Here is a 14565-nt window from a genome sequence, read left to right on the forward strand (position 1 = left end):
AGTAGCTGCTCAGCAGGTGTGTGAAAATGACATTCACAGATTTCTCAGGTATACACCTGTTGGATCAGCATTGTATAGTAGTGTCCTGCTTAGCTGTAATGTCTATATAGATATCTTGATAAGTGTGACTGCTTACTAAATCGTCCACTATGTTGAAGGATATGTCAGCATAGTTTGTACACAACCTAAAGGTGGTTACACACCTACAGATTTATCTGTCCAATCTGTCTGGTGGGAACAAAAATCTGGTAAAGGTGCAATTACACACTGGACAATTTTCTTTTTTACCAATTTGGTTGAAAGACGTTTCTATTGAACCCAGTGTTCTGGACGAAAGATGTTGACGGCAGACGAATGACGAATAATGATGCGCATACCCACCAGTTGTTCATTAAGATTGATCATCAACTGTGCGTGCAGCTCAATTTGGATAGCTTTCAAAAAGCCTATAAAATGTAACTAGATCTTTCATCTGTCGTCAACCACTTTCGTCCAGGACACTGGGTTCAATGGAAATGTCTTTCAACCAAATTGGTCAAAAAGATTGTACAGTGTGTATGCATCTTCAGGTATCTGAGTATATGACAATCAACCATTCACTCCCAAATGCTGGAAAATAGACAAAAGCGATTGTTTGTAGAAGTTTTTACAACAAATTGATCTATCCAGTTTGTCTAATTGGCCACTGTCTGTTTGTTTTCCAGAGTGTAGGAGCAAATATTTGATGGTAATTTTCTCCCATACATCTCCAGATATTTATTCTGGGTGTGGGTTGTTAGGTCTACACCAACTAGGTCGACATGGGGTTTTTCACTCTTTTTTTTGACCCGAATGTCGACATGGACACAGTTTGAAGTGCACCGCATCCCCTCGCTATGCTGCGGGCATGGTGCTTCCACCGCGCCCTAGTGGATGGTAGGGCGTGAAATACTGCATGTCGGCTCAAAAAACAGTGAAAAACCCTCATGTCCACCTTTTGACTGTCGACCTAATGCTTGTGTCGACCTTGACCCATGTCGATCTAAACCCATTTCGACCTTCCTGCCTGTTGACCCAGTGCTTGTCGACCTAGTTGGTGTAGACCTAATGACCATATGTCTTTTAAATGTGTACCCGGCATAAGCCAATACAATATATTTGGTGTATAATTCATATTTGTTATATAACTTAAAATAAAAAATGTTGTGTTGGGGGAAAAAAAAAATATATTCCTATATAAAGTTGCCCATACACTCTGCGATCATTGCATGCGCTTTGCATGCAATTTCATCTGAAGCTATGCAAATAGGTTTTTGTTTGGTAAGGGATAAGGCGCTACATCAGATTAATCATAGATAGTTTGAATACTTAGCTTCTTATGGTTGGTGGTGATCAATTTTCATCTCCTGTGCTTCTTCTTATATAAGAATGATCCTCGTTGTTGTTTTAATATATGGATAGAAGAGAAAACAATTGTTTAGTGATGAGGGAACTTCACTGTAAACGTCCCTTTTTGTCTTATGTTTGTCTGTCTGTCTGTCTTGCTCTCTTACTCCTCTTTCCTCCCAGCTCTCCAACCAGTAACTGATCCAGCCGCTCCATGAGTTACTGGTTGGAGAGCTGGGAGGAAAGAGGAGTAAGAGAGCAAGACAGACAGACAGACAAACATAAGACAAAAAGGGACGTTTACAGTGAAGTTCCCTCATCACTAAACAATTTTCTCTTCTATCCATATATTAAAACAACAACGAGGATCATTCTTATATAAGAAGAAGCACAGGAGACGAAAATTGATCACCACCAACCATAAGAAGCTAAGTATTCAAACTATCTATGATTAATCTGATGTAGCGCCTTATCCCTTACCAAACAAAAACCTATTTGCACTGCTTCTATTGGGGTGAAGAAGGAATAGCCCTCTCAGGTTAAGGCAAGGCAGCATAACACCAGAAAGAAGCGCCCAGGACTCTGTAACCCTCTTTTTTTCATCTGAAGCTAGTTCAAATAGTATGTGCAGCATATACTTTTTGAACTGTGTGATGTGCGCGGGCGAGTGCATCGCATCAAACCCGCAAATAGCACCGTGTATGGGCTCTAAATGGGACACATGCAATGATCAGTCTTGAGTCCTCAATCAATCTCCTATGTTTCCTAAGCAGCCAAATGCATGTTAAGTTTGCAAATAATTTTTAAGTCTTTAATTCCACCCCCTTATTCCAAGTGAAATGCACATAACTCATTCTTATCATCATTTTAGATTTTACTTCAAACTGTGCTAGGAATTGCCTGTCACTGTAAATTGAAGTACTCCTGTAGTGTGAATTTCAAGTTCACAAAGGTCATGTAATCTGCTCTCCCCTGGTATGTGTTAATAACTGGTGCCGCAAAACTTTCCATTTGAAGGAGATGTACAGTATGTCTAAATTGAATTGAGAAAATTGTATCTTGTCTTCTAATTAGGTGGAGTACATATTGATTGCCTTCGATCATGAAAATCAAAAAGTGCGTTTAGTGCTTAAAGGAGAAGAAATGCTTGATACCCTTCAGGACAGAGGTGAAAAAATAAACCCTAAGTATGTTTCCTTCAATTATATTTTCTTAACCAGTTCTTTTACCTCCATGTGTTTTTGTGTGTGTTTTTTTCTTTTGTGTGTGTGTGTGTTTGTGTTTAAATTTCCTCCTGTTCATTCTATTGATATACATGACCATCTGCACTGGTTTACTTAGCAAGTCATTTACATGGCTGTTGCTGACTGTAATTCCAGTTCATTGGATAAGGAACATCAGACTGCAGAGGATTCACAATTCATAGCATTTTTTTCCCCCTCCAATTTCTGTCTTATCTTTTATATGCAGTCTCTAGAGATAAGCGTTGTACAAACTGAGATATTGGCTAATTGACCATTTTGATTAAGCAATTTTGGCTAGATGCAATGGAGGTTTTGACCAAATGATTTTGTCTTGCTAAGGATAGTCTGTGATCTAGTCAAAATACTGACTAAAAGCCCCCATACACTGTGCTATTCGGGGCAGATTTCACCCAATTCCAGTCGAACAGGCTGAGAAATCAGCCCAAACGCAAGTGTATGAAGTGCCATCTCGTGCAAATCTAAGTCAAATGTCTAAATCTAAATCTTATGTGCAACCGTGAGCGGCACATACTGGGTGCCAATCACCTGCGATGTATCTCATCCGATAATGAGTGGGAAGCAGGATCCGGTGTGTGGCGTGGAGAATTCAAAAATCCTGGTAAACATGGACTGTTGATACATCTTGAGGGCTGGTTTGGCCACCCCTGTTGTAGAGTAGTAAAAGTTGTTTGATTTTTCATTCATTTAGAAATAAATAGAATTTCAAGCCTAATTATTCCGCTTAACCCAGTGATTCCAAAACTGTTTTCTAAGGTGCCACCAGGCTCTTGCAGGGGTGTCTCCAGTTGGTGGTCCAGAACCAAATCAACTTATTTATGTCTTCCAGTCATGAAACATGTTGCCAATCAGTAGCACAACTGCACGCTATCAAATAACTTACTCTAATAGGGCCTACACACGTGGTGGTTTCAGGGAATTTTCTAAGCAATCTAACTAGATCGCTTAAAAAGTGCCCCTACATCGCTCTGTATGTAGGAGCGATCGCAATGCATGGCACTATCGCCTCGCTATTAATATCCAGCATGCAGGATAAATCTAGTAATATTGTCGGGCAGGGCCACTGTTCTCACCGGAGAGCATTGGCCCTGATAGATCGTTCAGGCCAGTGCTGGAATCGCAAATCCGTCTTTTCCGGATTGTTTGAGAAAATCAGGGAGAAAAACTTTGAGTAGATGGGGGTATTCCATCTATTATTTGTGAAAACAGACTTTATTTCACCAATGTGCCACAGATCTGCAACATTGAATATCCCCCTTTATGTGTGTTGGAAGGATATGGGTGGCGTTATTTAACAATACTGTTTGTGTCTTTTTAATTGTTTTATGCTGCATGCATGTCTGTCGATGTAAGTTAATGTGTGTTGTAGCACATATTTCTTTTTATTGTTACTGTCTAGCTTTCTTATATTGTATGCATGTATTTATGTAAATTATTTGAATATATTTTCATTGTCTGGCTGCTATACTTTTAGTGCGGCCTTGCACTTATCTGCAGTGTTGATAAATGTTTAAAGTTCTGCAAATAAAGTATTAAACATCCTGTGTTTTTTTTTTTTTTCTCCTATATTAAGTCACCCAACACTTTGGAGACCAGAGTATGGTAGTTATATGATTGAAGGTACACCTGGGCAGCCTTATGGCGGAACAATGTCAGAGTTTAATACCGTGGAAGACAATATGAGGAAACGGCGCCAGGAAGCTTCATCATTGCTTGCAGATAATCATTCAATTTGCACTATAACATCCTTTCCAAGGTAATGGAGTAGTTAAGGTGGTATCCTGAAATATTGTTGATATTATAGAGGGTACACACAGTGAGATATGCACTAGTTTTCTATTCGATTTTGCTTATAGAAGCAAAATTGAATAGAAATCGAATGCGGTTAGCTGCATTCAATGCAGATTCGATCCTAATGCACAGTCACATATAGCGGAAATCAAAGGAAAATAGTCTTGCCAGGCAAGACTATATAGTAGAAATCGAATTGAATGCAAGATCTAACAGTATGTACGCACCTTTAAGGTTTGTGGTAACCTCTAACCACGGAGTGTACGTAGTGGCCACATAAAATGAAGATTTTAGCAAAACCCTCCAATATACATAATACCAGTTGCAAAGGAGCAAATGGAGCCCCCGAAAAGAGAGTCCACTGTCAAATCAATGCTGACCAAAATCCCATAAAATCCTAGGTGTACTGTTTTCTTGCTTATAAACTCTGTAATTGGGCTCTGTGGATCCCTTGTGGTGCTATATAAATTCATGATAAAAATAAAGTACAGTGTACAGGGAAGGGAAGGAAGCATGGATGGCTTTAAAAACTTAGTTTGGGAGCCTTTTGTCAAAGACTTAACCTTCAAGCAGTCAGAATTGTTTTGAGTATACTAATGGAAACCCTGTATGCCACAGGGGTGAACCTACTGTAAATGTTGATATTGCTATGTGGTCCAACATCCCCCCCCCCCCCTTCTTTTTATTTTTAGTATTCTTAAGGTACCATTGCCTGCTGAACTTATTCTATTGGACTGGAGCATGCAGGCTCAGCGCTCTCTTAACTTGACAATTTTTTTTTTAAGTGTTTGCAGGATTGAATCAAGTAAACAGGGTTTTAAAATTTGCCCACAGTGATTTTATAGAATAGATAGAAATATTGATATAGCGATCTCTCTCTTGTTTTTACGGATATCTGTAAAATCAACGTTAACCTGACAGCCACCAAATACACAATGGGGAGGCAGGTGGGTTTGTTTTCTCAGTTGCTTCTAATGTCTACAACTGGCCAGTAGTGGGATACTGCTGTGCAGACTTATCAGCAGTGCTTGGCGGTATGGCAGATATTGGGGCACTGTGCCAGGAAGAATGAAAAGCTTAAATAGGCTACAGGAGGGGATGAAGGGGTTGGGTCTCAACCAGGTCAGGTTGAAGATGTGGTGGGTCAAGCAAGAGTTTGGGGACTCTAGCAGTAAAGGGAGGCAGTACTTGGGCAGTGTAGGCACAGGGAAGCAGCTGGATTTTCAAAGTAGGAATAAGCTCCGTAGGATCCGTTCACCAGTGGGGCTAGATCACAGCACTGCTCCTCAATCAATGTAATCCCATTGTACTACACCTTATCTGCCACACTGGTGACTACAGTGGGAACCACCTGAATAAGTTTGAGAAGGGACTCTATTTTGGTTTCCTGGAGGGTTAAAGGATCAAAACCTGTTCCTTTTGGCTTTTCAAGCTTTCACTGTCAGACCCTTATCTAGTCCAGTGTTCCAAGCCCACATTTTTAGAATATACATGCTTGGGAAAGGATGACTTTTTTAGTAAATTTGATTATGCCATCTGAGCACAAGCAGTGATTAACTTTAAAGCCTGGACTGTTGGGATTCCTTGATGACACTGTTTGGGAACCCCTTATCCTAGCCACAATCTGTAAATCTAAAGTCGTGTTGAGCTACACAAAGGGCGGAACATGCTAAAGGCGATGCTTTTAGGCAGCAGATTACATTTTATGCTCTGGCTCTTTGATGCAACTAAAGTAATTCTCCACATGCCAGGTTCTAGGGGTCTAGTCTCTGCAAAGCATCTCCTTGTTCAAACGTGCATAAATAAAACTGATTGATAACTACATTGTATAAACAGGACTTTCACGTGAGTGGTCATGATGATTTCTCACACCAATTTCTGCCTCATCTGTGTCTACAGTAAAATGAATTCCTGTAATAATAAAGTTGCAGCCTAGTGTTTCTAGTACATGACGTGGCTTTTTGATGAATTTAATGGAAAATGTTTAAGTTTGCTGCTACACTTGAAGCAACTCTGTTCCACCATTTATTTATTTGCAGTTTCTTATATAGCGCAGCAGATTCCGTAGCGCTTTACAATAGTAGACAGTGAAGAAACAAACTGGGTAACAACAGACAGACTTGGAGGTAGGAGGGCCCTGCTGCAAACTTACAATCTATAGGGATATAGAAGGGAAACACAAGGACAGGCACCAGTAATAGCATAGCAGTCCCACCAAGTTACATGTCCAGAAGGGAAGCTAAATAATACATAAGTGACTCAGATGGTTATGCGTGTAGAACTTAAATATGATAGGCTTGCCTCTGAAGAGGTGTGTTTTCAGGGAACACTTGAAAGTTTGGAGGCTAGTGGAGAGTCTTATTGTGCGTAGAAAGGGCATTCCATAGGGTGGGAGCAGCCCGATGAAAGTCCTGTAATAGTGAATGGGAGCTAGTGATCCGTGCAGAAGAGAGCTGCTGATCATCTGCAGAGCGGAGTGGTCGAGATGGGAGATATTTTGTGATAAGTAAAGAGATATAAGCTGGTGCAGTATAGTTAATAGCTTTTATATGTGAGTAGAAGTGTATTATATTGAATCTGGTAATATACAGGCAACCAATGAAGGGACTGGCAGAGCGGATCAGCAGACTGAGCATCTTGCTAGGAAGATCAGCCTAGCAGCAGCATTAAAATGGATTGCAGTGGCGAGAGTCTGTACTTGGGAAGACCAGTTAGGAGACTATTGCAATAATCAATGCGGGATATAATGAGTGCATGGATAAGAGATTTAGGGGGGTATTCAATCTTCGGGTCACGGCAGACTAGCTTGCTCGCCAGCCGTGACCCAGTCCCGTTCTCGGTCAGCTCGACCGAGAACACGCAGGCGGGATTCAATGTCCCGCCTGCAGCGGGACGAGAAGGGGCGTGGCCGCGAGTTGCGGCCGGGAAGTGACGAGCTGCAGCCGGCAGCTCGTCACTTCCCGGCTGTTCTCGGCAGAACGAGCCCGACAGCTAGAGATGTCGGGCTCGTTCTGACAGGAAACCCTGTTCAATGCTGTCGGGGAAGACAGCATTGAATAGGGCCCGTCGAGCATCTCCCCCATGGGAGATGCTCGACGGCGATTGAATCTCCCCCTTAGTAGTGTCTTGTGTGAGAGAGGGTCATATTTTGGATATGTTTTTTTAGATGCATGTAACATGATTAGGAGACCGATTGAATGTGGGGAAGAAAGGACAGTTCAGAGTCGAGTATGACCCCTAAGCAACGAGCTTGTGGGGTAGGGTGGATTGTCAAGTTGTCGGCAGCAATGGAGATGTCAGGATGGTAACTGTTCTTAGTTAGTGTGAATATAAGTAATTCCGTTTTGGAAATATTGAGTTTGAGTTGGCGAGAAGACATCCAAGATGTGGCCAAAACCACTGGTGACAACTCTGGGGTTGATGGATAGATTTGAGTATCATCCGCATATAAGTGATACTGAAATCCGAAAGAGCTGATTATATGCACAGATACTAGCTGTATGAGGACAGATTAGTGTGCAGCACTTTCCCAGCTCTTTGGTTCAAAGTATTTATCTGGTAGCAATAAATGAAGCCACAATTTGAGGCTAGGCTTTGCATCCATGAGTGCGTAACCCATGTAAGTCAGAACAGCCATGAAATGATCAACCTACAGCATTAAGGCAGATTATAAAGACGATTGCCCATAGCAACATCCATGTACAAATAGAACTCCCATCTTAGTATGTTTCCCCCGATGACTGTAATCTGGTGACTAACTTCTACATCTTCTCTCCTACCTTCTTAGCCCAAGCAGCCACTACCATCGAATGGAAAGATGTTCATGTAGTCAATCTGCTGAGCATGCACTTTCATATTGATGATCTGATACTTCCTTGAGGTCTGTAGAACTTAGGCCCATAATAGCCATGGGTTTTGGAAGATATAGGAACATCTATTCAAGGTGTGGCTTCCCATTTATGTAAATCCTTGTGTGCAAAGCAATAGGTGGAAGCAAATCTACAAGGCACGCGGCCTATTCAGCGTGTATGAATCCTAAAGATAAATGTTTCATTGATAAAGCAATCCTTCAAGATCGTTAATTTTATTGTTGGCTGCAATTATGGCATAGTGTGTATGCAGCTTTAGTAAAAAGTGGAGCTCTTGCACTTGTACGTTTGCTACACTCTGATTTTCTAACCTATTGGTTATCTCTGAGATGGAGCAAGGCCAATTGGACAGTTTCTGCCTTCTACAGATGCTCAAGTATCATGATCCCCAGTGGTGCAAGCGAATATCACAGTAGCCTCAAGGTGCCCATACACATTACAATTATATACAATATCGCAAAATCGAGATGAGATGCAATATTGTATACAATAATTATAATGTGTATGGGCACTTTTAGACTGTTGAACAAACCTAGTTTGGCTCTTGGAGCAAAACCTTTTTAAAGCGCGCTGACAGAATAAAACCGTAGCTTGCAGAACACCATCAAACACTATGAGTGAAGCAGCAGAGCAACTATTTCTAAATAACATTTGTGATATTTGAAATGTAGAACCCCACTTAAACTGACAGGACCTGAGAAGGTTGTTGCAGAGCACTGCATTTCTCCTCTTGCTGTAGACACGAGAGAAAACGCAGATGGCTTAATAAATTATCAGTTTTGAGGGACCTTGTTAAAAACATGGGAAATAGTGCACGTTAGCCTAGATATTGGTTAGGAATATGCCTTCAGATGTCAGAAATTCCTTTTGTACTTAAACTGTGTTTTTAATCTAGATCAGTGGTAATGCAGGATGTCCATATTGCGTAGTGCTTCTCCTACTTCCAGCATTATGTTTTTGTTTTTATATAGGTTGGGATGTCCTGGATTCACATTGCCGGAGTTTCCGCCTACTCCAGTGGAGCAGGGAGCCTCAAGGTCACTTTTTTTTCCAGATGAAGCGATTAACAAACATCCCCGGTTTAGGTGCGTTCAGTGTTGTTGTGGAACTTTTTAGTAGTTTTTGTCAAACACATGTTGCATTGGGTTAGCAAGGAAGGCCATCTTTGTATAAAAACTGGGGTTGTTGTTTTTTTGTGCCCATGGTAGTGACCTAAGTTTAAATCTGTGCATGTAATTTATATTTTCACAATATACATTTGGTCCTAAGAACGTATGCATAGTTTATTTTTTTGAGGGTGGTCTGAGGAATAGCTTGTTTATGAAGCATTTAAAATTAGCCTAAGCTAGCTTAGTCCTCCTGTACGGGATGATCCATATTGAGGTTTTTGTACTAAATATGCTACTAAATGTATGTTTCTGCTAAGCCAGTGGTTCCCAAACTTTTTGGAATTACGGCACCCTAGAGCATCAAAATATTTTCAAGGCACCCCTAGGCCAAATGCTTCTTATCGAGAAATAAAAAAATATATATATATTAAATTAAGTGCATAGTGTTTTATATGTCAGTTATCTGGTGAGGGACAGGATTTGCGCCTGTTTGTCCACATACATTATGCTTGGCAGCCACAAGAACTGGTTTTGCCTGGTACATTGACCATAAATAATATGAATTGATCCTGGTCCACCAACCCAAGGCACCCCTGCAAGTGTCCTGAGGCACCCCAGGGTGCCTAGGCACACAGTTTGGGAACCACTGTGCTAGGCTTAAAGTGCACTTATACAATTTATTTGTTTTTTAAATATTTATTTTTGTGTATTTTTTTTTTTAACGTGTTTTTTTTTTTTTTTTTTTAACAGTACTTTGACTAGAAATATTAGACACAGACGAGGTGAAAAAGTTGCTATTAATGTTCCGAGTGAGTATCTTTTTAGTTGTTCTGTTTTTAATGTTGGTTGCCCATATGTCCTGCAACTGCTTCATTTTTTTTGGTTTGTGTATTTTTTTTTTTCTATGTAGTTTTCAAAGATCGAAAAACGATCTCGCCGTTTATTGAAAGATTTGTGAATGATGGTGGTAATGAAGCCAAGGCATCGAAGCCGGATCATATTTACATGGATGCCATGGGATTTGGCATGGGAAACTGCTGCCTTCAGGTATGTAGTAAATTAGGATTCAATAGGGTGTAGAATTCTTTACTGTAATTATCAGGGGTTGTGGTGTTTGCAGCAGGTTACAGCGGTTTCCCTCTGTCACGTGTTATGACTATACATTGTGTCCTAAATCAACAGCTTAGTCCTATGAAAACTAACCTGGCGGCACCCGTTATGTGAATTAAGCAAGTTATTTGCTGAAACAAGTGGTGAGCTGTTAACCAAAGATCTTTTGAACTCCACTTCCTTATAATTAGGATTTTCTATTCAAAGTAGGGGGCCTTGTGCAGACAATGAGTACACAGAAAAAGCAGGTGAACAATTCATATGTAGGTTTCTTTCTTAGCTGAGTGGTCATCCCTTAGGCCGGTTTCACACACTCCGGCTCATGCCGGACGGTGAAATCCCGCACGGCCAGGGAGCCGTGCCGCACACACTAGTTTATCATGGAGGGGATGGCCACAGCCCGGCAGCCGTCCCTTCCAGTGGCTGGATCCGGCTGCAGCCGTGCGGCCGGGCCGTCCCGTGTGAATGGACACAATAGTGTCCATTCACAACTACTGTGTGCGGCACGGCTCCCTGGCCGTGCGGGATTTCACCGTCTGGCAGGAGCCGGAGTGTGTGAAACCGGCCTCTGGCTGCTACTCTCCTGGTCACTTCATTTCTTTCTTAGGGATTAGAGTGGAGTGCTTGAGGGTCTACAAACACTGTCAGCTATGTCAATATAACTATAAAACCCTTCTACTCGCTTATAAAGCGATTAACCATACTGCACCAGCATGTATCCTCCTTACATATCACAAAAATTTTTCCATCTCGACCACTTTTCTCTGCATAAGATCTGCGTCTCTCTTCTGCACGGATCACTTGCTCCCATTCACAATTACAGGACTTTCATCGGGCTGCTCCCATCCTATGGAATGCCCTTCCACGCACAATAAGACTATCCACTTACCTCCAAACTTTCAAGCATTCCCTGAAACCTCTTCATGCAGCCTATCATATTTAAGTTCCACACTCATAACACTCGGAGTCACTTATGTATTACAGTATATACCTTTTCTTTTGGACCTGCAACTTGGTGGGACTGCTATGATCTTTCTGGTGCCTGTCCTTGTGTTTCCCTCTTATGTCCCTATAAATTGTAAGCTTGCAGCAGGGCCCTCTTAACTCCAAGTCTGTCTGTCTGTTATCCAGTTTGATTTATCACTGTCTACAATTGTAAAGTGCAATGCAATCTGCTGCGCTATGTAAGAAACTGTATATAAGACCCCCACCACCACCTGTATAATGTAGACTTTGCTTCCACACCGGTCTTTTCTGACGATACCTTTTGAGTATAGTGGAGGTGTTTACAAGAGCACTATTTCAACACTCTCCATGGTGACCGCTTGAGTGAAACCATGTCAGGCCGCCCTCCCACCTGCTTCAGGCTTGCGTATCGAAGTACAGGTTTGGGGGTGCGCGGTGCTGTAATGGGTCATTTGCAGTGCACTTTAATCACAAAAGAACATTAATGTCTCATGACTAAGAGAAAAAAGTACTTGCTTGAGTAAGGATTATAATGCATGCCAGCCCCAGATTTTTCTTATTTCTTTGACCTGTTTTTCCTGCATTAGGTAACTTTCCAGGCTTGCAGCATTTCCGAAGCTAGGTCTCTTTATGACCAGCTAGCTACGATATGTCCAATTGTGGTAAGTTTGCATAAACTATAAAATAACTACTGTGGCAACACAGTTGATCATTCTTTTCAGCTACAGAAGATACCTTTTACATGGGTATATCCTCTGACCAATTTTATTCAGTTGAAAATAATTTTATAGTTGATTAAAGTCGTCCTCCCTTGCTTCGACAAATAGTCACATATATATTTTTGGGGGGGGTTTTTTTGTCACCACCACTTTTTTAGATGGCTTTGAGTGCTGCTGCCCCTTTCTACCGGGGATATGTGTCTGACATTGATTGCCGGTGGGGAGTCATATCTGCCTCTGTAGATGATCGAACTAAAGAAGAAAGAGGCCTGCAGGTATTTTATTAGAATTAAATTGCATGCACATTTTATTCATCAGCGTTTTTTTTTTATTTTTATGAAATTGATGACTTATTAAATAATACATACATATATGTTAACTTTAAAAAATAAATATTCTTTTTTTTTTTTTTTTAAATAGCCTCTGAAGAATGACAAGTACAGAATCAGTAAATCCCGATATGATTCTATAGATAGTTATCTATCTACATGTGGTGAAAAATACAATGACATTGATTTAACTATAGACAAAGAGATCTATAACCAGCTAACAAGAGAGGGTAAGCGGATAAAATTATATTTATTATGGCACTGTATGTAATAGTTATGCATATTTAAAAACCAAACCTTCTTAAAATACATCCTGAGTTGCTTGGCTTTCTATTTTTTTTTTTTTTTGGGACAAGACTGTAAAAAAATGCGCTCAAACTGATTTAAAAATTCCAGTCCCAATTTATTTAAAAATTTTCGATGTTGGTTGCGTCCACACACATGTCCAAAATTAGGGAAAAGAGCACTCGCCAAAAATTAATTTTGTTAAAAAAATAATCATGCAGCCTCCCAGTACTTATGCCTCACATACTGCTTGGTGCCAATTTTCAATTAGTATCTCGCTGCCTACAGTGGAACGGACGCCCGAAGGCATCTTTCAGTCGGTGGAACGCACTGCCGCATTTCCAGTGAAAACAGAAGTGCCCGGCTGGCGTACGCAACAATAATCTTAAATTCTGATCAGAGACTCTCTTTTTACTATGGTGGCCGGTACTAACCAGAATAGCCACCCCTACCTTTCTATGTTCAAATCCAAATTGTGTGTCTAACAAAAAGGGACACATCAATTGTGTAATTAAACTAGGTAAACACCGGGACTAGAGACTACCTGACATATATCAAATAAACATAACTCAAACACTTTCTTAACCTGTTATATAGATAAAAAATGTGCCCTACACCATACTATCTTAACAAATCATTACTTGTTGTTTTATTATTGTTAATTGTTATAATATATATTATCAATTCTTTATCTTATTTTATGCATTTTTTTTTTTTTTTTTTTACTTTTTATTGTCCCTTTTTATTTGCTGCCGTTTCCTTGACAAAGGTCCTCCATTTGGGACCGAAACGTTGGGCGTATTTTACAGGTTCAAGACCTTTCCTTGTTTGATGCATGGATTAAATAAGTAACTATTTTTTAGATTCCAAAGATACTTTGATGACATGGCTCCTGTAATAAATAAATAAATAAATAGATACACAAACAATATATATGGTTGCTAGTAAAATGAAGCCTTTTTGACCAGAGGTCAAAGCTAGTAATGATGACAGCTGTGCGCCAGCTAGATGATTTGGAATGCCTGGACACTGCTAATAATGACACTATTAATATTTTATAACCTTTTTAGTGGTCTTTACGAAGTTTAAACGTAATTTTACTTTCAAATGTTGGCAATCTGCTATTTCAATGTTTGTTTATATTTAAGTTGTATTGCCAGCCTTGCAATTTGGGAGGGGGGGCTTGTTTGGCCTTTAGTTAGTGGTATTGAGTTCACATGCACAGGATCCGTAATTTTTAAGGGAATTCACTAGGCTGCTCAGGGTTATATTAGAAGGGTTTATTTAAAAGGGTTAAGTAATGCAATAACAAATTCAGGACACACAGATTTTAGGCACGAAGATGTTTTGTGATCTGTTTTTGTCCTGTTTAGCACTGCCTTTCACCCTTTTGTAATAACCTCTGTATTTGATATCTCTGTATTATAATATCCTCACACTTTCACTATGCTGCCTAACTGTATATGTGATACAGTAATTAAAATAACGCAAGAAAAAGCAGCGTTAAATTGTCTTTGGGAAAAAAAAATGGATAATGAATTGGATGATCTTTACATAATTATTTAATAAGGGATATGATAAAATAACATTTAACAGACAATGGGGCAGATGTATTAAACCTTAACAAAAGATAAATGCAAGGGTGATAAAGAGAGATAAACGTCCAGCCAATCAGCTCCTTTCTGACTTTTTTCAAACACAGGCTGTAACATGGCAGTTAGGAGGTGATTGGCTGGACGGTTATCTCTCCTTATCACCCT

General features: G+C 40.2%; 1 protein-coding gene across 1 annotated transcript in view; it reads left to right on the plus strand.

Annotated features, from left to right (window-relative positions):
- GCLC (glutamate-cysteine ligase catalytic subunit) overlaps positions 1-14565 on the plus strand; it is a 64153-nt gene that overhangs the window by 36037 nt on the left and 13551 nt on the right. The window contains exons 2-9 of the mRNA XM_083177328.1: positions 2440-2552; positions 4201-4383; positions 9259-9372; positions 10147-10205; positions 10307-10443; positions 12060-12134; positions 12350-12466; positions 12612-12750. Coding sequence (XP_083033454.1) covers positions 2440-2552; positions 4201-4383; positions 9259-9372; positions 10147-10205; positions 10307-10443; positions 12060-12134; positions 12350-12466; positions 12612-12750 — 937 coding nt within the window. The remainder of the gene's footprint in view (positions 1-2439; positions 2553-4200; positions 4384-9258; positions 9373-10146; positions 10206-10306; positions 10444-12059; positions 12135-12349; positions 12467-12611; positions 12751-14565) is intronic.

This window comes from Crinia signifera, chromosome 3, assembly GCF_055691185.1.
Source record: "Crinia signifera chromosome 3, ASM5569118v1, whole genome shotgun sequence".
Classification (NCBI taxonomy): domain Eukaryota; kingdom Metazoa; phylum Chordata; class Amphibia; order Anura; family Myobatrachidae; genus Crinia; species Crinia signifera.